Source organism: Priapulus caudatus, unplaced genomic scaffold (genome assembly GCF_000485595.1).
Source record: "Priapulus caudatus unplaced genomic scaffold, Priapulus_caudatus-5.0.1 Scaffold8, whole genome shotgun sequence".
Taxonomy (NCBI): Eukaryota; Metazoa; Priapulida; class Priapulimorpha; order Priapulimorphida; family Priapulidae; genus Priapulus; species Priapulus caudatus.
Window position 1 is genome coordinate 147,746 of NW_014577069.1, and position 23,731 is coordinate 171,476.

General features: G+C 45.8%; 2 protein-coding genes across 2 annotated transcripts in view; both read right to left on the minus strand.

Moving 5' to 3' along the window:
- LOC106806375 (thrombospondin-type laminin G domain and EAR repeat-containing protein-like) overlaps positions 1–13,651 on the minus strand; it is a 33,134-nt gene extending 19,483 nt beyond the window's left edge. The window contains exons 1-2 of the mRNA XM_014808302.1: positions 13,507–13,651; positions 627–877 (exon numbers count right to left, since the gene is read on the minus strand). Coding sequence (XP_014663788.1) covers positions 627–877; positions 13,507–13,576 — 321 coding nt within the window. The 5' untranslated portion in view covers positions 13,577–13,651. The remainder of the gene's footprint in view (positions 1–626; positions 878–13,506) is intronic.
- LOC106806386 (thrombospondin-type laminin G domain and EAR repeat-containing protein-like) overlaps positions 13,566–23,731 on the minus strand; it is a 67,293-nt gene continuing 57,127 nt past the window's right edge. The window contains exons 5-6 of the mRNA XM_014808312.1: positions 14,277–14,461; positions 13,566–13,656 (exon numbers count right to left, since the gene is read on the minus strand). Coding sequence (XP_014663798.1) covers positions 13,587–13,656; positions 14,277–14,461 — 255 coding nt within the window. The 3' untranslated portion in view covers positions 13,566–13,586. The remainder of the gene's footprint in view (positions 13,657–14,276; positions 14,462–23,731) is intronic.

The following is a 23,731-nucleotide window of genomic DNA, read 5'->3' on the forward strand; positions in this document are numbered from 1 at the left end:
TGTGTGTGTGTGGGTGTGCGTGTGCGGGTGTGTGTTCATATTTACCGCGCGCGAAGAGAAAATGTTTGCCCCGCAACTCGGTAGCCGGGCTGTGCCGTGTCACGTGCCATGCACTGAGGAGCGCTGAGTGGTTGGCGAGTGAATAGCGTTTGTTAGCAAACGCGGTCGCAAGCTTGCTCTTCTTCTCACGCTATTAGCTGCTTAACTACCGCTCGCTTCATAAACTACACAAAGCGCTCCGTCGCGACTGCTTGACGTGAAAGCCTAACTTGGTACCTGATTTACGGTGTTTCGTCGCTACGTTTATTACCACTGCCTGCCATTGTCAGGTGCGACTGTAATGCGAGTTCTCTTGATGAACATCCCCCCTCCCCCTACCCGCGCGGCTCACCTCACTACCCCCGTGACAATTTCAGAAGATCTCTTACCATGTCGGCAAACAACGCAGACAAGCGCCCGTAAGCTTTTAAAAAAAACTCGTCAGGGAATTCTTGACACACCCACGCCGCAGGTTTCTACCGTCGGTGGCCCCATCTCCACATCTTCCCTCGCGCTTTAGACGTTCTGGGTGTAATTCCTTCCTGCATGCCTTATCACTCCCCGTAGCTCCCGCCGTTGCCACTTACCTCCTCGTCTATGGAGAAGAACTTCCAGCTTTGTGCGCCGAACGTGGTGATGTTCTGGTAGTAGACGAACTCTCCTTTCTCCCATTTGTAGAGAGGAGACGCCTGCTCGGCATCGTCCTTCGAGCTCTCGCAAGCTAGCATGAGGAAGGTACCCTGGTCGGGAAGCGTGAACACCTCGGCATCTGAGCAGGGGGAGGGAGTTCTGATCTCCTGGTATACGTCAATGTAGTCCATCTCTTCGACTCTGTCTTCTGTTGAAAGGTTAATAACATCCGTCAAGATATGGCATGTGATTTATATCGGTTTATATTATAAAACGTTCGCAAATCTATGTGTTGAGTGATTACAGTACAAAAATAACTAACACAAATGTTGTTGGGTTTGTTTAGCATCACGATGGTTGATCATGGCGATAGCTATACTTACTGAATTAAAAACTGCGGCTATATAACACTGCTATAGTTTCTTTAGATATCACAAATATGTATTAATGTCATTACTGATGTTTGGTTTAGGTTGGTATGTTGCTCGAGAACGAAATACATGATATGTACCAAGACGAAGATATGGGGGAACAGGCAAGAAACAGGTGACGACAATGCGTGCGTATCTAGTAAAGGTGAAGCAAACTAACCAATACATGTGACAGACAGAGACAGTGCATTGTGCTACATTCTAAACATGAGAAGACAACATTAACAACAACATACAGACAGCATGAAACTATAATATAAGCAGTGCTTATAGTCTGCGCGGATTTCTTGTATTAACCTGATAGCGAATTGCACAAGTGTCTATATGACATATATTGCAGAACTTCCATTTCATAATTATATTCCCTCTGCTTTCGTGCTCATTAGATACGCCTGACAATCCCTTTAGTAGATATTGAAACGCACCGGCAGGGATTAGCATTATTCTATATTATATAGGCCCATGTTAAGTGTTATTGAGGAAAATTTGCGAGGCGTGCATTGATACCTAGCTCTAGAAAGATATACGCCGAGAATGTTCATGCAGAGGCAAAGGCGACAACATCATGCATGCGTACACTAATTGAATCTACCCGCATCACTTACACGCGTGTAATTAGCTAATAGTGTCGCCGAATATATATATAGTTAGATTTCTTCTCTAGGACGGCGTTGGAAGTGCTATGTCGCAGCTTCCGATGACTTTGTAGCTAAAAAGCTGCCGTTTTGTGGGGGCTTTCAGTTTTAACTTCATTGTGAAGAGTTTTTCATCGGATGATGTGATTGCAGGAACTCATCGTTAAGGATCTGCCGCATTCCGAATGCCGAACTCGAGGAGAGGTGATTTTGTGTCCATACGTTTGAGTCTACAGTAAAATGAGAGGTAATGTGCTCGCCATACGTGGGGCTATGGGTAGAGCCCTAGGTAGAGCCATAGGTAGAGCCATGGGTGGGTGGAGGTATGATTACCTAGCATATCTCATAAACCTAACACCCAACTACAACAACTAACGTTATGCCGTTAACGCTAACCATAACCCTAACAATAACCATAACCCTAACAATAACCATAACCCTAACAATAACCATAACCCGAACTCTAACCACAACCGTAACCCCAACCATAACCATAACCCTAACAATAACCATAACCCGAACTCTAATCACAACCGTAACCCCAACCATAACCCTGACTCTAAACATAACTAAAACCATAACCCTGACTCTAACTCTAACCATAACCGTTACCCTAACCATAACCCTAACCCTAACGTTAGCCCTAACCCTAACCTCAACCGTAACCTTAACCCTATGGATATCAATATGATGGCCCTCCTAGGCCACCAAATGTCTGTCCCCTCTTACTTGCAACGCGTGCATATTATTTAAGTATACATGAATGTTACCGTGGTAATAATGTCACCCGTGTCGGTGTACACCTGCGACTAAAATACGTGTTTTTTTTCTTTACCGGAATTGTGTTGTCGAATAAAATTAGCGTCGTTTATGGGACGCAAACGCACTGTCAACCAATACCACCACACCCATATATAATATATATATATATATATGGTGACATCTCGTCGCTGAGCTAGTCTGTTTATGCTTCTTTACTAGCTATATATTAGCTCATCAGTCAGCATGGGGTAGTCGTTGCTGCGAGCCTCTCACGCTTCGCTGCCGTAGCTCCTAGCTAGCTAGCGTTTACACGTTCCTTCACGATGCCTTGTGATCCGCGTTACCTCTCACGCACATTTTGGTGTCCAAGTGATTCATTCATACTACTGATGGATTTCCGAGTGCTGGAGTTTTCTTAGACTTCTTCGCCGCTGCACCGCGGGGATCAAAATCTCTCTCTATATATATAGTACAACAAAAGGCCGACGAATAATAAATAAATATATATATGTATTCGTCGGCATTTTTGTTGTTTACAGGGATGAAACCTGTTTATTGCGGATGGCTGTAAAAGCTATGGCCGGAGACCTGATTGTAAAACTTTTTCGCGTCAGCCATTTTAATTGCGACAGACGGACGTAAGTCAATCTCCACTTTACTCCAATTATAAGAACCTCGCTGTTGTTACGAGACACCGGATGATCTTTAACCTGTATATGCACGCGGGCATATAGCATAAGCTTGTGTGGAGCGGGCTGTGTGTGTGTGCGTGCGTGGCCGTTGCGTGCGCTGGCGTGCGCGTGTGTGTGTGTCGTGCGTGGCGTGTTGAGAGAGAGAGAGAGAGAGACGCGAAGAGAGGAGAAGAGAGAAGAGAGAGAGAGAGCAGATGAGGAGAGAGACCGAGAAGACGAGAGAAGAGAGTGTGTGTTGCTGTGTGTGTGTGTTGTGTGTGTGTGTGTGTGTGTGTGTGTGTGTGTGTGTGTGCTGTGCGTGTGCAACACGCAGCATGAACTACGCGGCTTAGAGTGTACGCAGTACTATAGAGCGAGTTTCGCGTTGCCACCATTGTTTTGATTTTCATAGTCAGGAACGACGCTCTGTAACGCTGAGAGTTTAGCGACAGCCAAATCGGCGCGGAAAGTTTCGAATTTGCACGTTCCGTAACTCAATCGCTGTTCCATCTTGGCGATAGACGGGCGAACCAGGAATTTGCGGAGACTTGCAGATTGAATACGAGAACATTTTGGCTAACAGCCACTTTGCTAGTAGGTCAGTATATCATCAGTGGCCGGACCTCGGACGTACAGCGCGTAGGCGCTCAGTTGAATGTATAATAAACGCGGCATGAAGTTGATAAATCTCGGTCGCGTGCCCCTCGTGGTTGACGCAATCTCGCAGAGCGACATTCAAATCGACGAATTTATTTTAAGAAGGCTGTATTTGCGGAAATTGCCGCCCGATAGAGAATCCGATGCGCGACACACGCCGATATACACACGGTCATTCTTTCCTCACTTTGCATCTATCATCTATCTATCGTATCTATATCTATCTATCTAAATCTATCTATCTATCTATCTATTCTATCTAATTCTATCTATCTATCTATCTGATCTATCTTCTATCTATCTATCTATCTATTTCTATCTATCTATCTATCCATCTATCGTAGTCTATTATCTATCTTATCTATCTATCTATCTATTCTAATCCTATTTATCTATCTATTATCTATCTATCTATCCTTATCTTATTCTATCTATCTATCTTATCTATCTATTCTATCTATCTATTATCTATCTATCTATCTAATCTATCTAAACTAACTATTTATCTATCTATCTACATCTACTCTATCTAATCTATCTATCTATCTATCTATCTTTACTATCTATCTATCCATTCTATCTATCTATCTATCATATCTGACTATCTATCATATCTATCAATCTATTATCTATCTATCTATCTATCTATCTATCCATCTATCTATCTATCTATCTATCTATCTATCTATCTATCTATCTATCTATCCTTCTATCTATCTATTCTATCTAACTATTTATCTATTTTACTATCTATTATTTACTATCATCTATCTATCCTTCACCATCCATCCATCCATGCCATCCATCCATCCATCCATCCATCCATACCATCCATCCATCCATCCATCTCCATCCTCCTCCATTCCATCCATCCATGCCATCCTCCAATCCTCATCCATCCATCCATCCATCACATCCTCTAAATCGATATCTACTAGCCTAACCTACATAGCCTACCTACCTCATCATCTAATTCTATCTCATCTATCTATCATCTTTACATTCTATCTATCTATCTATCTATCTAATCTATCTATCTATCTATCCTTATTCTATCTATCTATCTATCTATCTAATCCTATCTATTATCTAACACATCTCATTTCTCTCTCTCTTTCTCTCTCTTCTCTCTCTCTCTCTCTCTCTGCTCTCTCATATATATATAATATATATATATATATATATATATATTATATATATATTATAATATATTAGAGAGAGAGAGAGAGACGAGAGAGACGAGAGGAAGAGAGAGAGAGAGAGATATGCAAGGAGCTCATCATTGCCTTCAGTCATCACAGCGTTAGAGTCAAGGATCTACACACGGCCGCGTGTCGGTGTTATTGACACCGACGTCGGAAAGATGCCGCTGCGGCAAGTTCATTTCTCAGTAAATAGTTCTAAAATGACTAATAAAACCACGATGCGGCGGTGACAGACTCAGTGAGACGAGTGTAAGTGGTCGGCAACATATTAACCCTCTCTCTCGCTCCGTCTCTCTCTCTCTCTCTCTCTCGCTTTCTCTCAGAAACATGTGGCGGGCACATGGCAAGACTTCGTCGTACACCTATTACCCGAGCAAGCGGCTAAGTTAGCTGCGAATGCGGTTGATGTTGCCGACTGCATCGCTTTACCAAACAAATACCGAGATGACAAAATTAAAACGCGGACGTCTTCGATTTTTTTTTCACATTACACGAAACGATATCAACCCCATAAAAATGCCACGTTAGATTAGTTTCTGAGATAGGGCGCCCTTTCAGGTGAGTGCTAGTATTGGTGGGAGCATGTTTATGTGTTTGCATGGGAAAGTGCCGATAAATAGGGGAATATTTCTTTAGGAAATAGGGTAATGGCTGCATTCAGAGCTTGCTTTTGTCCGTTATGTTGTATAGTTGACGTGAACCACACACGAGCTGAACTTAATTAGAACTTTTCTAGCTTGCTTTCGCGTCGATTACCATAAAAGCAAAAAAAACGGAAGAGTTATAGCGTATCATGCGCCGATCCCCTTCTGAACGTCTCATTACAAACGCGAAATCTTATTTAGATGTGAGAACAAAGCAAAGGATTTACTGATAACGCGTATACTCTGATACGTAGCAATGATTGACTACTAAAATCTTAATGTAACCTGTGTATTATTGTGAACAATACACACCATGGTTTACTATGAAACACGTAGCATTTTCCTGACTTAGGTTTCAACATGCTACCATTTCCGCAAAGCCACTGAGCCTTTTTTTAAGAGGATCTGTAAAATGCGGGCATCGGAGTATTGACTTGTCTATTTATAATAACACCGATGCGACATATCTTAATAATTATATGTAGTTTAAAATTTGATCGTTTTTTTCGAATTTCAAGATTTTTCGGGGAATTAGCGGAGAATGCTATTTTGTCGGAAGTAAGAGGACAAGATGGCAGGGGCAGCACTGACGTCGACGATGAAGACAACAGAACAGCTAAACGCAGACGATTCTCTTAACATTCTACTATTTTGATCGTTTTTATGCCTTTGATTTAATTACTTTAATGCGATTAAACTTACAACGTGCAGACTTAGAATACATAATGCATCTGTGATAGAGACTGCCGTATTACGTTAATGACGAACCATCATTAATCTTTCATATGCAAGCAAACTGAGGCTAGAACACGAGACAGTGTATGCTGTTATGTGCAGGGGATTTCGTGTAATATTAACCTGCGGTTAGTTACGCACTTTATGTACGTGAGATCCACCTGCAGATTATATTAGTCCTCCCGAGTTGCACCGAAAAATAAAAGGCGTATTTATGAGCGCGCAGGGAAAATGGAGTTTAAAAGTGTTGAAGATTTTTATCGTGTGTTTATTTTAGTTAATATTATATATATATATATATATATATATATATATATATACGGTTCGTATTACAGAGTAATGTTCGTGTCAAAATGATGACAAGATGCCCTAATCTTAATAAAAGCATTCCAGAAGAGACTGCCATCACAGTAATGGATGGCCAACGTTAGGATTCACAAATAAAAAAATATTTAAGTAAACATCGAATCTATTCACCAACCGCGGCAGGCTTGCAATTTTTGGGTGATTTCGCGATTTTTATCGGATATGTATTTTTTCCCGCGCCCGCGGCACCGGTTTCTCAGATCGCTGGAACCATGTGACTCGGTGAAGCCTTCTCTGTCTGCTTGCCGCTTCTATCGTGTGACGCATCAGGCTTCTCACGGGCTACCATAGTATACTAATGCGTGTATGTATGCGTATAAACTTATGTATGCATGTTAGCGCGAATAATCCTTGATATTCCCGTCTTCTTATCGAACGAGCAGTTCATTCCCTATTTCAACTCGCGTGTGTTCGCAACAAAGAGACCCCGTGCGCTGCACTACCGTTTTATTTCCTTAATTTGTCCGTCCATCAGGCGCGCTTGTAAAGCTTTATAAAAGAAGAATCTCCGCTATGAAGCACGTTCATAGCGGGAACGGGCCGACTTCTTGAAACTCTACACGCCTATAACCCTTTTCAACCGCAAATGAACACGTGGCAGCGAGGCAGGAGTCTGTCATCTCTTGGCACCAGGTCGCGCGGGATCTGTCAGCTGTCAGCTGAGGCCCTCTGCCCGCGTTGCTATGTCAGTACCGCACCCGGGTCGCTACGGGTTATGAACCGATATACTTTCTACAAGCAATAAAACCGCTGCGAGTCGCTACGAAAATGCGTCGTATCAGGAGGTGAATTGTGACAGACTTTCTGCCATCATTCACGCCTTGGTCGTATATATGCCGATTATCGGCCAAAAGGGTAACGTTTGCGTAAATTGCAGACAGAAAATCTCATTTTCTAAAATATCGCGTGGCGAGAGACAGACCGACAGGAGCTAACTCATTTTGTCTGGCGGGGAAAAGCCACGTACTGACGGTGTTCTGGATAAGTGACCATGGGCAATTCACCCTTGAATATGTAACAGTATCTACATTTCTCGAGAGGGAGGTGACTCCCCCCTTGCCCCCACCTGCTAGCCAGAAATCCCCGTTCTATTGCTAACGATCGTAGTACATGGTTTCGTGATCGTCACGGTAACAACCCTACTCGTACATGAAGTGAAACTCTATCTAAAGTTCAATCGTGTATATGTGTCGAGACATGAATAACTTTAATACACAACGCATGTGTTTAATATTACGGATATGCAAGTTGTTTGATCGGGTTACGCGTAAATATAACGTACTTACGCTCATTTCGCGTAGGTTAGGGTTAGGGTAATATACATACGAACGAAGAAAGTTTTGTGTCATTTCGTGTCAAAGATTCGTGTCGAAGAAAGGTATGCGACGTCGTTAGTATAGGTTGCTACATGTGGTAAGTTATCGTGCACTGCCACAGTATTTGTTCACGATATCTACTCAGTTTTGACATTATCTTCATTGTGGATCATCGTCATCGTCATCATCATCGTCATGGTCATCGTCATCATCATCGTCATCCTCATCATCATTGTCATCGTTATTATCATCGTCATTGTGTTTATCTATTCCTATCGATTGTTCATCCATAATTGTTTTACACCGATATATTTGTTCATATGATGCTCCCCTCTATAGCTGTGGCCAGGTCCCACTCGAATGTTTCGGTAATTTGGGGTTATTGTGCACGTGCTATTTGTAAGACGCCACACCAGCAAACCTTCCCGCGCACATTTAATTTGTCCCGAACATTAAATTATACATTAGCACGCAATTTTCTATATTAGTCTACCTCATAGCAGGCAGGCAATGCTCATTTATATTAGAGTGAATTAACTATAGTGGCCCTATCGTTACAGGTAGGTAGACTCAAGTATAACCAGCCCAGGTTAGAGATAACCTGGCTTCCCAGAGAACCAACAGCCCAGTAAGAAGCCTTCATATAGGCTAGAAATAGCTTACCGGTTATTAGACTCGAGTTAGCGATAGCCAATAGTTAGATCCAGAGCTAGTCAGCTTTGACACCCGTCTCAGCTATACAGAGTTGACTAATTGACTACATCGCGTGCGCACACGTGCTGCGACTTAAAGAAATGTCGTGTTTTTTTCCGGTGATGATGAGGTTTACGAGTAACTTCGCTGCGGCTGCTATCGCCGAGACCGAGGTGGCGACAGCTGACGGACGCGGTGTGAGAAGGCGCTGCTCATGTCATGTGGCAGATAGAGACGTCCGGTTGCAGTCTGTGCTATACTACGCTGACTGCAACTCAGTCATCTGCTCTCACATTGAATATAACCATCAACGTCGTCATTTGCGCGTCGCGCGTACTGGTATTGCAGCTTAATAACTATTATATTGGTATATTGGTGTATTGTATTGGCTTTATTGGGTGTAGGCGCCTACTTCTTTCTAATCTGGACTTTTGTGCATCTACAGAGAAACGTGCTGCGCGCATGGAGCCTTAACGCTGACAAACGCAAGACGCGTTTTTTTTGTAGAGCAAAGCAGCTATATTCGGGTGGGAATCGAAATGTAAGCGTACACACGATATGGTACATAAAAAAGCACCTCTCTACACAACTAATCAAGGCAGAGCGACAACGCCTAGCACTAATACTAGCAAAATGACGTCTCGCTGAGAGAGTATATCTCTATAATGAGTCGCTGTCTTCGCTCTAATAAGTTTGATATGCGGGTTATAATACCCACACTAGCATATATAGCACGCGATCGCAAACCACATGGACAAGTATGTTTAGAAATGAGGCAGAAACCTTTTTATGCATTTCTCCTCAGCGTGCCATTTCATTCTATTGCTGCTATTCATCATACCTGAGCGCCATCACGCAATGTGATTAGCAAAAGTAGAAAAGCAGACACGCGCTTGCGCGAGAAGGCGGGAAATCAAATGAAGGAACCATTTTAATATTTCAAACGAGATTTCACATCGGGAACAACATTATACTGCTCTCCTATAAACCGCGAAAGGAACGACCGACGTAATATGTGCAGACAGACAGACTCTCTACCACATAAGCGTTAGCAGTACTAATGTAGCGCTATGCCAATATCTACTGCCTGTCTGACTATCCCTCACAAAAACGTTCGTCGTTTCGTTCCACCATAGACGTTCGTAATTATGTGATAGTTATGTCGCACTTGTAAACCGTCACACATGCGTGCATGCAATGCCGACGAAAGAGCCGAGGGTGAAACCAATACCGGGGTAATATAAATGGATGCATGCGCGCATCTAACATATTTGTGCATGCACAAGCTGCGACGGACGCCACAGCGCGTCGCTTCTATAACCGAAACTCGATTTGCGTGTGTACGCGCGTGCACGCACGTGCGCACTCGTGCCTTCAAAATCTGAATGTGTTATACGCCGCCTTTTAGCGAACAGATATGCCGCAGCATTTCAACGGGGACTGCTACGGGCGATGTCGAAATGGGGCAGAGAATAGGTACAACAATAGGGCAGCCGAAGCGCGTGTACTTAAGACAGTGAATATATAACATTGATATAAGGGTTAATATTGATTATAAGGGCCATGAAGGTCAGAATCAATGCAGACGTGCCACTGACATGTGATTAGCAGCGGTCCGAAGCCATATACATCTAGCGATGTGCATGCTTGACCTCTGTGGACCTTTGTCCAGCGTGTCCCATTGATTTACTGCGGTCAGCATGCATGCCGCACGAAGACGAAGCCTCAGCGACGAGCACTAATAGCTTGCTACGTCGGCCGCCAGCACATCTGCTACTCTGCTTGCTGCCACATGACGCGACTACTACTGTCCTATACACAACATTGAACACGCACCCCACCCCGAACTATACAACTGTTGCGAGATAGCGCTCGCTGCCACGTTAGTGCAGCGCGTCGGGTCCGACGTATACGAAGTGGAGAAATATAGAGTCCTATAACCGCAGGCGTAATTGTGATGAAAAACAACAAAACCGTATATATTTTAAACGCGACGACGGAATCGTAGCTTAGAGGCGCGTTCACTCTAGCGACGACATTGGGGGGCCTAGCAATTTATTCTTAGAGTCTCTGCAGCTAGTCACTCCCACCATATATATATATATATATACCACAATGTCACTGGTCATGCTGGGTCAGACCGATGCCCGGCAACCTGCTCGCTACTAGCCCCCACTGATTATAAACACCCTGGGATTATTCCGTCGGTGATTATATATATATATATATAGTATATGTAGAAACATTTTGCGTGTAATTTGCACTTGCAGACAGAGGCTTAACGCAAATAAAGTAGTCGAATCTTTCTTCCAAAGTTTCCGTCATTGTTGGGGGAGGGGTAGATATTACCATACGATTACGTAACCATGAAAGTCGAGATATGAACTCTCTCGTCGACTAGTGTCGGAAGAGTTAGTAAAAGTTGGATTTCCGTAGGAAAACGTCGGCGTGCAATATCTAACACATGCAGATGCCAACTTTCCTGGTTCGCGTTAGCTTAGCAAGTCTCTTTAGCGAATTTATTGCTAGGCAACGCGGGGTAGCAGCGTAAGGAATTATAGCAGTCTAGAAACCGTGTAGCCGGAAGGTTTTATTAGTTTATTAGGAGTAATAAGTTTATTGGAAGGTACGAGGTTAATATCGAACCCTGGATGTTGCAGATAATTAACATTCGGACGTGTATTTCGCTACATATCTGCACATCTTTAAAGATGTACGGCGTTTACAGTGATTACAGGTTTAAACATGTTTATTACGAAACCGTCTTGGGTTACAGTAGAAGAGGTGACTTCAGTTATCGTTTTGGCCAGAATGGCTAAATGAGGTTAAACAATGCACTCCGTTGTTCGTTACGTGAATGTAATGTGCGTGACCAGACATCTAACCGTAGCGCCATGACACTCGTGCAAGCGCGAACACGTGAGCACGCACGCACGCACATGTAAGCACGCGCGCACACACGCCTTATATTAATGTTAACGATAACCTACTTGGCGTGCCCTCTTCGTAATGACTGGGCACTTTGTACCCGTCCATGTTTGCCTCCAGCGTGGCTGCATGTATAGCAAACAACCCGGCGTTAGATCTCACGTTAGATGACGAAGGCTATTAGAGACGTAGTTTATCTACCCTGCTCGCACACGGTTCTCGACGTGACCCTACTCACCGAAATCAACCGAGAACCGAGAAGCGAGCGCGGGAACGTCGTGCAGGGTAGGGGCATCTGTGTCGGAGTCAGAGTATGCCGCCGAGACGGAAAGATTAAATATATATATATATATACATATATCAATAAATACATTGTAAATAAACGCGTGAAGGGTAACCACTTGTCGTGATCTCGCCAGCTACCGGTAGGCGGGGCTGCTAGGAGATGCTTATCTATGTATTCCGATAGGCATCGGTCGACGGTGGCCAGTCGGCGACAGTAGCTGGCGTCGGTGATGTTATGGAAGCAACAGGAGCAGAGATTAGTAAGGACGCGTCGTTAGCCACACAGTCAGATAGAGACATGCACCCACGAAACCGACACCGCTTTATATAACGACGACAAGGTTAGAGTTACACGCTGTTATGAAAGTTATGTGCAAACACCCCACACGCACGGACGCACGAACGCACGCACGCACGCACGGACGCACGGACACACGCACGGACGGACGGACGGGCGGACGCACGCATGCACGCACGCACGCACGCACGCATGCGCGGCCGCACGGACGCACGCACGCACGTACGCACGGACGCACGGACGCACGTATGGACGCACGCACGCACGCACGAACGAACGCACCCTCGGACACACACACACACACACACACACACACACACACACAAACACGCACACGCGCACGCACCTACGCACACGCACATATACTTGTGAGATCAGCATCTCATTATTGTTCAGTCCGTGCGGAGTGGCCTTATTGTTATATAGCTCTTAGGTCGATATGATACACGAGGAGTTAGTTAGGGATTGCGTGATGTTGCACGTACAAATCCTATATTGATACCTAAATTAGAGAACGAGCGTGCATAGATGCATGTAACGTTTATGAATCTAACCTAAATTTTATTGCACTCGCGTTAAAATTGTACGAGGCGTTTTCCAGATAGTAGGCATTACGGCTTTGATGAGATATCCAGCTGTCAGCTAGCTAACAATCCGGATAATCCAGCAACACCAATGACCATATGACCAATGACCAGAGGTAACTTAGGCTTTCCCGATAATAGCTCTTCTATACTTGCGATAATATATTCCCATCTATTAGGCCTGATATTGTATTCTATTACGATTCGTGCATGCATTTCAATTTATGATCCCCATAAAATTACCACACTGTTCATGTACGATCGTAAAGACAATAAAACATTATATTATTCACGATGACCATTAAGACAGCTTCCTATAACGATAGCAATCACCGGTCCCGCTGGATTCTCTTTATACAAAATTTTCCAGCCGGATTGCCTCAAGGTTATCGCCTGATGAAAGCAGGAGCCACGTGATTAGGATAAAGAGTTGGCGAGCTGGATTGGCTCTCCTACAAGGAGCTACATATCAGACAATATTCCAAATCAAGACCCGATATTACTAATAACAGGGGTGAATAATGACAAATTAATGACATTTAACATCATTCACCCCTGCTAATATTATAGCTCCTTGGCCTGCTATAGCGACAACACGACACGCGCGCTACCTGGTGGTATACTCACGTCTGAAGACGAATGGCTTCCACTCGCCGGCGTCGCACACCTTAATGTAGTGTTCGCTAGTGTCGACCATCACCTTGCCGTTATCCGTCTTCGTGCAGACGGAGTGAGGCTGCGGCGAAAACTGGAACGTCTCCTTGGTTTGACTGAGCGCTGAAATCACAAACACAGCGCGTTGAGCCCGTTGGTAAAGTTAGCCGATCCATAGGTCGCATGTATCCAGGATGGAAAATTTGATGTGGCACACTGAGATGCAGAGGGGACGTCTTTAAAAGGTGCGAGTACGCATGTCGAATGTGTGAAGTGCAGTGTGAATAATAAGTGTGAGTGTGAGTGTGAGTGTGACTGTGAGTGTGAGTGTGAGTGTGAGTGTGAGTGTGAGTGTGAGTGTGAGTGTGAGTGTGCGTGTGAGTGTGAGTGTGAGCGTGAGTGTGAGTGTGAGTGTGAGTGTGAGTGTGAGTGTGAGTGTGAGTGTGAATGTGATGGTAGGTGTGAGTGTCAGTGTGAGTGCGAGTGTCAGCGAGAGTGAAGCTGATATTGAGCCGAGCGTGAGCGCGTGTGCAGTGGATAGTATATATATATATATATTATATATATATATATATATATATATATATATATATATATATATATATATATATATATAATAGCTAGTAAAGAAGAGCATTCCGCAGAAGCCGTCACAAAGTAACCAATGTGATCGTTCGGCGCGCAGGGCCACAAGCTTCACACTGAGACGAACTACCCGCACCCGCCATCGCCGGGGTGCTTACCCAGTGTAGCGTTTGCCGTCGGGCCTGGCGACGTCGAAGCTGGGAGTGTCCTGGCACGGGTCGCGGGGGCGCCAGCAGGAAGGATACGGTCTGGCGACCCCCGCCACTTCGCCGAGTAACGGCTCGGAACCACACCATTGTTGTAGAGCACGCTCCGGAACACGCAACCAGATTCTTGAGCAGCCCTAAAACACAAATACATATATGCACACGTGTATAATTATGTATATGATTGTGTAGTATATAGCATAACTATATAAATAACTACAGTCAACCCTGTGTTGTTAGAGGACAAAAACACACATACACATACGCACGCGCGCACACACACACACACACACACACACACCACACACAGGGTTCACACACACAGCTACCACCTATCAACACACACTAACACACACACACAGCACACGAAGCACACACACACACACACACACACACACACACACACACACACACACACACACACACATACATATATATAAAGTCTCGTGAACGTCTCGCAGATATAAAAGCGAAGAGGGAGAACTTTTTAAACAGTGCGTGTACACATATTTGGTGGTAGCTTCGAGTGAGCTAGCTAACCGTGTTAAGCTGCATTGTGTAGGTACAAGACCGCACACTGAGAGTCAAAATTGTAAACCTTGGAGCGAATAGGAAAAGATGTCGACGCGATACTATCTAATAGCAAACTGTTACCAGACGAAAGCGATTTTCAACAGCTTTCAACAACCTAGAACTGCGTATCAAAGTTATATATACGTTACATGATTCCCTTCCCATTCCCATAGCCACCCACCCGACACCTTCCCACTCCCATCAACCCAACACCTTTGTACTCACACTCCCATTGACCAAACGTATTCCAACACCCATCCAACATCGCTCCACTCCCACTCATGCTACCTATCCAGACACCTTCCCGCGGACGTGCCACTGCATCTGCCCAAAGACCACAATCCATAGGCCTTTCACGTCTTGTCAACCCCACCCACAGTCACGGCTATCGCCCGCCCGACATCCCACTACAAAAAATTAATAAAAGTAAAACTTGCCTAGCGAGAGCCGAAACGGCCATTACACAGAATTATAGAATAATATAATATATCTATATATATCACATATTTAATTTACAAGCGAGGAGCCTGACATGACGAGACGCATGCGGCGGCCTGTGGGGCAAGTAATCCTGTTGATTCCGATCTGGCGGACGCTAATGAACCCAGAATTCTTCGTGAGCACTGATGCATAGCTGGGCTATGAGCTAGCCATGAGCGGGGTTTGAACCCTAGGCACGCTTGGTTAGGCCAGGTAGTATTGAGTTTCTTAGCACGGAAAGGCCCTGAGGGTGCGTCCAGGCCAGGTTTTTTGCCGCCCCCAGTGAGTTCGTTTTTACGCCACCATGTGGTCTTAGTATTACATGAAGACGGGACCGCCACTTATTATTTCGAGTAAGAAAATGCACAAATACGACTTCAACGTAATTGAGATTGCTTCAAGCATAATCGACCCATTCTACGCAACACCATCCCAATTCCACTCTCATCCACACCAGCAACCTTTCTACGCCCCACTCCCACCCCAAAACTTTCCTACTCACACTCCTACCACCAAACACCTTCCCACTCCAACACACCTTTCTACTCCCACTCCCCTTCCTAACGCCTCCTCACCGTGAATCGATCGTGACTGCGGTTCTGGTTTGCCGATAGTAGAAGTCGGAGTGTTCAATGTCGACGAGCGCGGGGAAGGGCTCGCTTGACTGTCTGCTGCGCTGCGTGCCGGCAGTCACGCCGTACGATATCTCGTCCCCGTCACCGTGACGATGAGCGTGGTGCCACTGCGAGTCAAAGATGCTCAGCTCGGAAGGTCGTCAGACCTTGTGCTTCTTCTTGTGATCTGCAACATTAGCATGTCGGCGGTGAAGACTTTCAGTGCTTAGCTCGCGTGTGTGTTATTAAAAGCGCGTAATGCTAATTAGTGAGGTGATGTAGTTGGTCAGTAGGTAGTATTCGCCGTTTTGATGTTGTTCGAAAAAAACGATGGTTTACTTCTTAGGATGAAAGATTACAGCGCGGTGACTCTCGCGCGCTTGTGAAACTTTAATAATTATTCTGACTTGTCGGTTGTGTGCTGTGCGTGTGTGTGCGCGCGTACGCGCGCGCGCGGTGTGCGTGCGTGGCGTATGCGTGTGCGTGCGCGCGGCGCTGTCTGAGTATAGCGCGCAGCCGTGTGTGTACAACGTACGTGTCACAGTCAGCTTGAGGCCTAGCACAAGTGACACCGACTTCACGCACGCAAGGTGGGTAACTACGTTGAGTGATTTGTGCATTTCTTACTCAAAGATACAATGGCGGGTCACTGCTTGAGCACCTATCCTTTGCAAAGACACAAAGGCTATCTTTCCCGTGAAGCGTTATTATTGAGATCTGAGTTTAGGCTTGATGTTCGCTGTTGTTCGTGCAATCAACCCGTCTCTATCTGCGTGTGCAATTGGCGTATGCAATTGCGTGTGCCATCGACCCCATGCCGCCGTGAGCGTGAGTAGATGAATGACTGATGGGTAGCGATTATCTAAGCTGCGAAAGGCCGAGACGCTTGGCAAAGTAGTGTGGATATAATATATAATACGTAGTAATATATATATATATATATTGACGAGATATCGCCCGACGCGTTTCGCGCAGTGAGCTAATGTTAAAAGTTCAGTTGTGCAGGTATATGTAACTGCTCTTTTACAAATGACAAATGAACGAAGTCGTTCAAGTGCGGATAGTATATATATGTAGCGGTGATATATAACTCCACGCGGCTTATGTAACCTTGCCTACGGCCGAGCGGCTCCCTTTTACACCGCGATGCGCAACATAAATTATAGTAAATTAAACCCTCAGGCCTGGGGTGGAGGTGGTGGGGGAGATTTGCCACGAGTCGCAATTTCTCACTCGGCGTGGCTGCTGCAGGAACTCAACGGGAAAATGATTTTCGGCGGCTCGCTCACTGTTCGCGCAGCCGTGCATGGATATGGCACGACATATTCCGTGATTCCATCGGGCCGTCGCCAGGTCGGCAATGATTCCCTACGTAGCAATGCCGGCGTCTGGCATTCCGCACCTCTCTCTTCACAGACAGCCCCGCGGGCGGGAGTGTGTCCGCGCTCGCACCGGCCACACAAAACGCGGTGCGTACCCCACGTCGCGCATGACAATCCATCATATTCGACGCCGTCGTAATGCGAATTCGTGATAAATATGAATTTATGCTCGTGCTTCTCACTGCGCACATCATGGCGCCGCCAGGGTCCGGAGTAAATCCATTGTCATGCTATATTGTACTGCACAAAAGCGTGACGATCCTAACACACCGACTGTTATAATGCTTGTTTGCGAGTGCGGGCTTTAGTAAGCCCTCCTCAGCGCCTGACGTGACGAGAGAACATCTAGCTAGTAGCTAGACTCACATCATAAACGCTCGGCAATTTCGCACACTTCTCGACGATTTGATCCGGCCAACCTCGGAGGCGCCACCGTCGCTACTAACCCCGCGGTACGCCACCGCGATGGCTCTAAGCAATCTAACAAATAACAACAAGCATCTAAACGCCATCACCGACTGACATCTAATTACAACAAGCATCTAACCGCATTCACGAGGGTGGTTGACGCATCACTGTCGGAGATTGTAGAGTGAGATTGCCGCACGCGTACACCATCGAAACAAAGCACTGCGGAAATTACAATCAAGAGCGTATGACTACCCTTATGAATACGCTTTGGTTACAATGTATTTCGTATACGCGTCGACCCCGCATCGAACCCTCCTCCTCCGACATGCGGGGCGGTCATCCGGGAGACGGGGCCGCGCCGACGCCGCCTGCTGGATAAACATCGTTGTTTGGTTTGGAGGCGGTTTCAGTGCCTCACTTACAGTGGGGCGAGCACAACCCTCAGCGCTGCACGGCCGGGCTGCGGCGGCAGCAGCAACAACGTCAACAGCTTTTCCCGCGTTAATTAAACTAATCACGTGTCTGATCACGTGCCGATTTCACGCCGGCTGGAGTCTTTCACTGATTGCGGAACGGCTTTGATATTTTGTGGGCGCGCGTAAACCGTTATATACCGATGAGATGTATGTTTGCTCCTTGGGAGTTATATACTCTTGACATTTTCAAGCCTCTGCCGGCCGATTTTGTCTAGATATATTCGGGTGTAGCGGCCGGTCTCTCTGGTATAGAGATCGGGCTTAACGAGGAAAAAATGTCTCCACATCGCTCTTATCCGGTGTAGCGCGGTATACATACCCCTTATGGCAAACTTCCCGTCCCCTACATCGCGCATGTGCACTGGCGCGTCTAACAGAATGCGTGGCGTATTGCGCATGGACATGGAGATTTGATCTTTTATTGCTCATGCGCAATGTAGAGAGGGACGTTTTCTATACGGGGGCTGTATAAAATGCTACATCGGCTGTACTATCAAGGCGGTCTGATAGAAGTTTTGCCGTCTATCGATCGGTGCTGCTACTATAATGATTTTATTCATTTATGTTGTTATCATTCAACTACATAGCCAGACGCCGCTGTGATGTGTTCCGCGCGGTGTTGTCACTGCGTACTGTGAGGTATTATTTTGTGATCGCTCAACTCAAAACATAAACGTAGATTTCTTGACAATCCTCCGTTTCCAATTTGTCAGCGCGCGCTTACGCATGCGCGAGTCTACACGTGAGTGCACTCGTCTCTCTCTCTCTCTCTCTCTCTGTGTGTGTGTGTGTGTGTGTGTGTGTGTGTGTGTGTGTGTGTGTGTGTGTGTGTGTGTGTGTAGCGCATGTGCAAGAGTGTAGAGCGTGCGCGCATGCGCGCTTGTGTATATACGGCGCGTTTATAATAGGCATCGTGCGCGTGTGCTATGCGCGTGAGTATGTGCTGTGCATGGGTCTAAACGCGTACGTGTTGTAATGCGTGCATGTGCGTGCGTGCGTGCGTGTGCGTGCGTGCGTGTGCGTGCGTGCGCCGTTCGCGCTGCGTACGTAACCGGAGTACTCGTACAGAACGAAGCCCGTGCGATCCTCAGAACCCAGTCTCACGGCACGCAGATTCTCCTTAGCACGGAAAGAAAAATGTACTACTCCGTCTTCCTGTAGCGATCGTTGACCTTCATCGTGACCTGCGATACAAGAAAAAATGAAAAAAAAATAAAGTTGCAGTTCTCGCTTGTCACTTGTCCACTAGCTCACAGTCCTGGTCCAGTGACGAGATATCGGGAGGATATGTCACCATAAATGAACGTGGAGCGAAAATCTTTTGCCGCGACCAAGATTGCCACTGGGGCTGTGGACGTGTGATGTTAATGCCATACGATACTACCACTACTACTACGCTCCATAGTGTCACACTACTGGTGACACGGATCGAGTAATCGCTAAGCTGACCACCGTATTAGGGATGGCGGTGAATCCATCCAGCTAGCACTGATTGAACTGCGGCACGACACACAATATGGGGGAATATACGGGGAATATACGGGAGATTTACAGGGGATGTACGGCCGGATATACGGAATATACGAAGAAATGTACGCGGGATGTACGGGGAATGAACGGGGAGTGTACGAAGAATGTACGGGGGATGTACGGGGGTGTACGAAGAATGTACGGGGTATACGGGAGACATACGGTGGATATACAAGCGGATATAACTGAGGATTTACGGGGAGGGATGGTACATGTTGTGTCGTTTTTCCGATGATGCTGGCAGCTTCTAACAATGTCTTATCCGCAGAAAATCGGTACATGCGTATCCTGACTAAAGAATATTGTGCTGAATTGAATGTTTTATCGCGAGTAAGGCAGAAGCGTTTGCAATGCGCAACGACGAACATCAGATAGGTGATCTCGCTTGACACGTTGGACAACATATGTGACGATTATGACACGAAAAGGGTTCAACATACAGGCTCGCATATCTCCGCACATATAATGCAGCGCAAAATCCGTCTGCTCGCGTTCTGAACCGGCACGCGCTAGTAATAATAAATATAATTAAAAAAATATAATAAAATAATTAATAAATAATATTAATTATAAATAAATATAAAGCGCACAGGTGCAGAATAAACACCCGATCACAACAACTAATTAACCGGATCCAACGCGTTCTTCCTACGCGATCTAAGACTCTTTACCTCGTCCAGTCACTCGCTCAACTGGTCGCTGAGAGCTCCCAGAGATCGGCTATAGATGTTACGCTATACTTCACTATACTCTTTACTACAACTCGGCTATACTTTGCGTTCGATGGTCCTTTGCGCTGTGCCCACGTTTTCAGCGGTGCCAACGTGTTGTTTCAATCGTAAGCAAAGTTAATCGTATAATTCGTTTTCAGCTGTAACGTGTATTTTCCCGTTCCTAAGCCAAGTTTAATCGTATAATTTCGGGGAAGCGTCGGTTTGAAATACGGCCCCGTGATTGAGGTGCAGCGAGTGCTTCAAGCTTCCACTGAACATGAAGCTACAACTTGCCTAGCTCACATTAACGTCGCGTTCATTTAGTGGTGTATCTGTCCAGCAGTAACACACTAAATCCGGTCTCGGTAGCGCCGTCAAAAGATTACATCCTGAACAAAAGGTGAGGAAAGCACTACGGCGTCACGAATTGAGCCGCAAGGAGGGTGGCCCTCAAAAAGCGAAGCTCGTCGCAAATTGCGGACTGCCGTTCCTTCCAGCACAGTTCTGGGAATTATTGGACTTGATTGAATCAGGCAGTGACGGGACAGAGCTGGGTGATCAGCAGTGTGGACGTTCGCAGAGATGTCTAACAGCTGAGAGAGAAGATTGGCAGGCAAGTCGTGACGAGGTGGTTTACTGCAGAGAGGGAAGGGGGCAGCTGAATAACGGGGGATAGACGATCGGAGGGCCGGGAACAGTATGCTGAGACAGGGGTTATCACCATTAGCGGCAAACACCGAAGAACCAGCCGTAAATACCAAAATATCATCACATATCATTATCATCAACCCACATTGACATCCAGACATCAGCGGAACAGTAAAATCATGGTGAGCCAAATAGCGAGTTGTACACCAACATCAATAACAACGCCAACACCAACATCAGCATCAGCACTAACATCAGCAACAACACCAGCAATAACATCAGCAACAACACCAGCAATAACATGAACGCCTCAACTATTCAGCACCTTATCACCATTCTTCTTTACCTATTGAGAACAACAACAGCCAATAAGACAAAAAACATACAATCATTAGCACTAAACAACATTCACCTCGGGCACGGAAAACATACAGGCACCGAACCACTCAGCACCATATTAGCATCACCAAGGAAAGCAAAATGAGTCCTGGCTGGGATCATACAAGGGGGGGGGGGGAGGCTTTGTCCTGTGGAAATGTTGCACACTAATAGAGCATCGCAGGATAGCTATCACCCTAAACACCAGCATCACATCACAGCAGAGAATAATATGCCTACTAACATCAGCCCATACATCAGCGAGCGCGTAACATCAGGCACCAACTACGTATCACCTGAAGATTATTGATAGCACCAACATAACAGCTACCAAGATCATGCCCATCGCCTATCATCAGCACCAACATCAACATCACATGCAAGCATGCAACTAATCTACGATCTGATCACCAAACATCAGTATTCAAACATCATCATGTGCGCACCATCATCCGTACAACCCACCATATCACCAACATCAAATTACCAACATCAACACAACATGCAAGCATCACGGCGATATCACACGATGACCAACACTATGCGCCAACATCAGCACCAACATCTAGCACCAACTTCAAGCACCAACATCGACACCACATCAGCACCGAACATGCCAGCACGCGGTGAATCACAGGCACCGTAAACTATCGATGCACCAACATCGAAGCACCAGATCATCAGCCACCAAACATGCGCAACGAACATCAGCACCAACATCGATCAGCCAACATCAGTATCAACATGATCTATGCACCTGTGGGTGCGATGCCCAACTCCAAAACTATCACCAACATCAGCGCCAACATCAAGCACCGAACCTCAGCAACCAACGTTTCAACAGCAGTAAGATCAGCATCAACCATCAGTACAACACAGGGCAGGCAGCGACAACATCAACAGGGTCGTCCGGAATCAGTGAATCTCAACTCCTATTGAGTGATGCGCTAGGCTGTCTGCGGGACCATCTCTCATTTGACAATCGCTGAATTTAACGGCAAGCTTACGTTACGTGCACCGTTTACACGTCGCGATTTCTTAGCGAACGATCCGTCCGTTTTAGATCGTAAAGCAAGTGTGTTCAATCACAGTATCGGTTGCTTGGAACAGAGCCTAATAAGTGGCCTGGGATTATCGCGTGCTGCTCGGTATTGTCAAATAAGTTAGGCTAGTGTAGCAGTATAATACGTATCGTAAATCAGCAACAGAAGAAATAAGCAAAAACAGCGTGAAATATTATCGAATTGAAACGACACGAGTCCGGTGTAAAACAAATTGCCGACATTTGCATCCCGCGAAATACCATCAGACTGTTGTGATAGTGATTGTTGATCTGAGCCGAAAACGAGCGCTTGCAGACGTCCGATAGTAGGTACAAATTAAACGTATTTATAATATTGTCGGCGCAATTGATGATAGAATAACATCCACTATATGCGGAGAAAATTTAATGGCTACAGTGAACCCGCTTTAGCTAATAGTCAGAGTAAGATCTTCACGCCATGGCACTGTAATCATGTCGGAGCAAAAATTGAGATAGAATCGTGAGAAATCATGTGTGTAAAAACTACCGACACATCTAAAACGCAGCTTAGGATAGAAAAACCTGACCCACGATAACACCGTGAGGAAGACCCCATTCATCGAATGTCGGTAGCACGCGACTGGCGCCGACGGCGATTCGCGCGGGCATGACACTTAACACAGTCGAAGCCATTTCAATGAACGGCAGTTGAAAATTAGTAAATACTGCGTCCTAAAGCCTTCGAGTTAACTCGTAATTCGTATATAGGAGCTAGGCGGCGTGCGCGCCGGATACACCTTTTTCTTGCTCGTCCGTTCCGGCAACGGGTCGCCCCTGTCACTGTTTGAAAACCCGATGTATTCTTAATTTTCGTTCGTGCACGATGACCACGCCATTAGGACGCCGCGTAGTTCTTGCACAATATACTTGCCGATTCTGTTCGCAAATTTGAAACAGAGAAACGACAACGACGATGACACATTAGAGAAGAGAGAAAGAGACAGATGAGTAGTAGAGATGAGAAAAGACGAGAGAGAGAGACGAGAGAGAGACGAGAGAAAGGGGTAAGAGGAGAAGAGACAGAGAGAGGAGATGAGAGAGAGAGAGGAGAGAGAAAGCAAATGAGGATAGAGAGAGAAAAAAAAGAGAGAACAACACAGAGAAAGACAAAGACACAC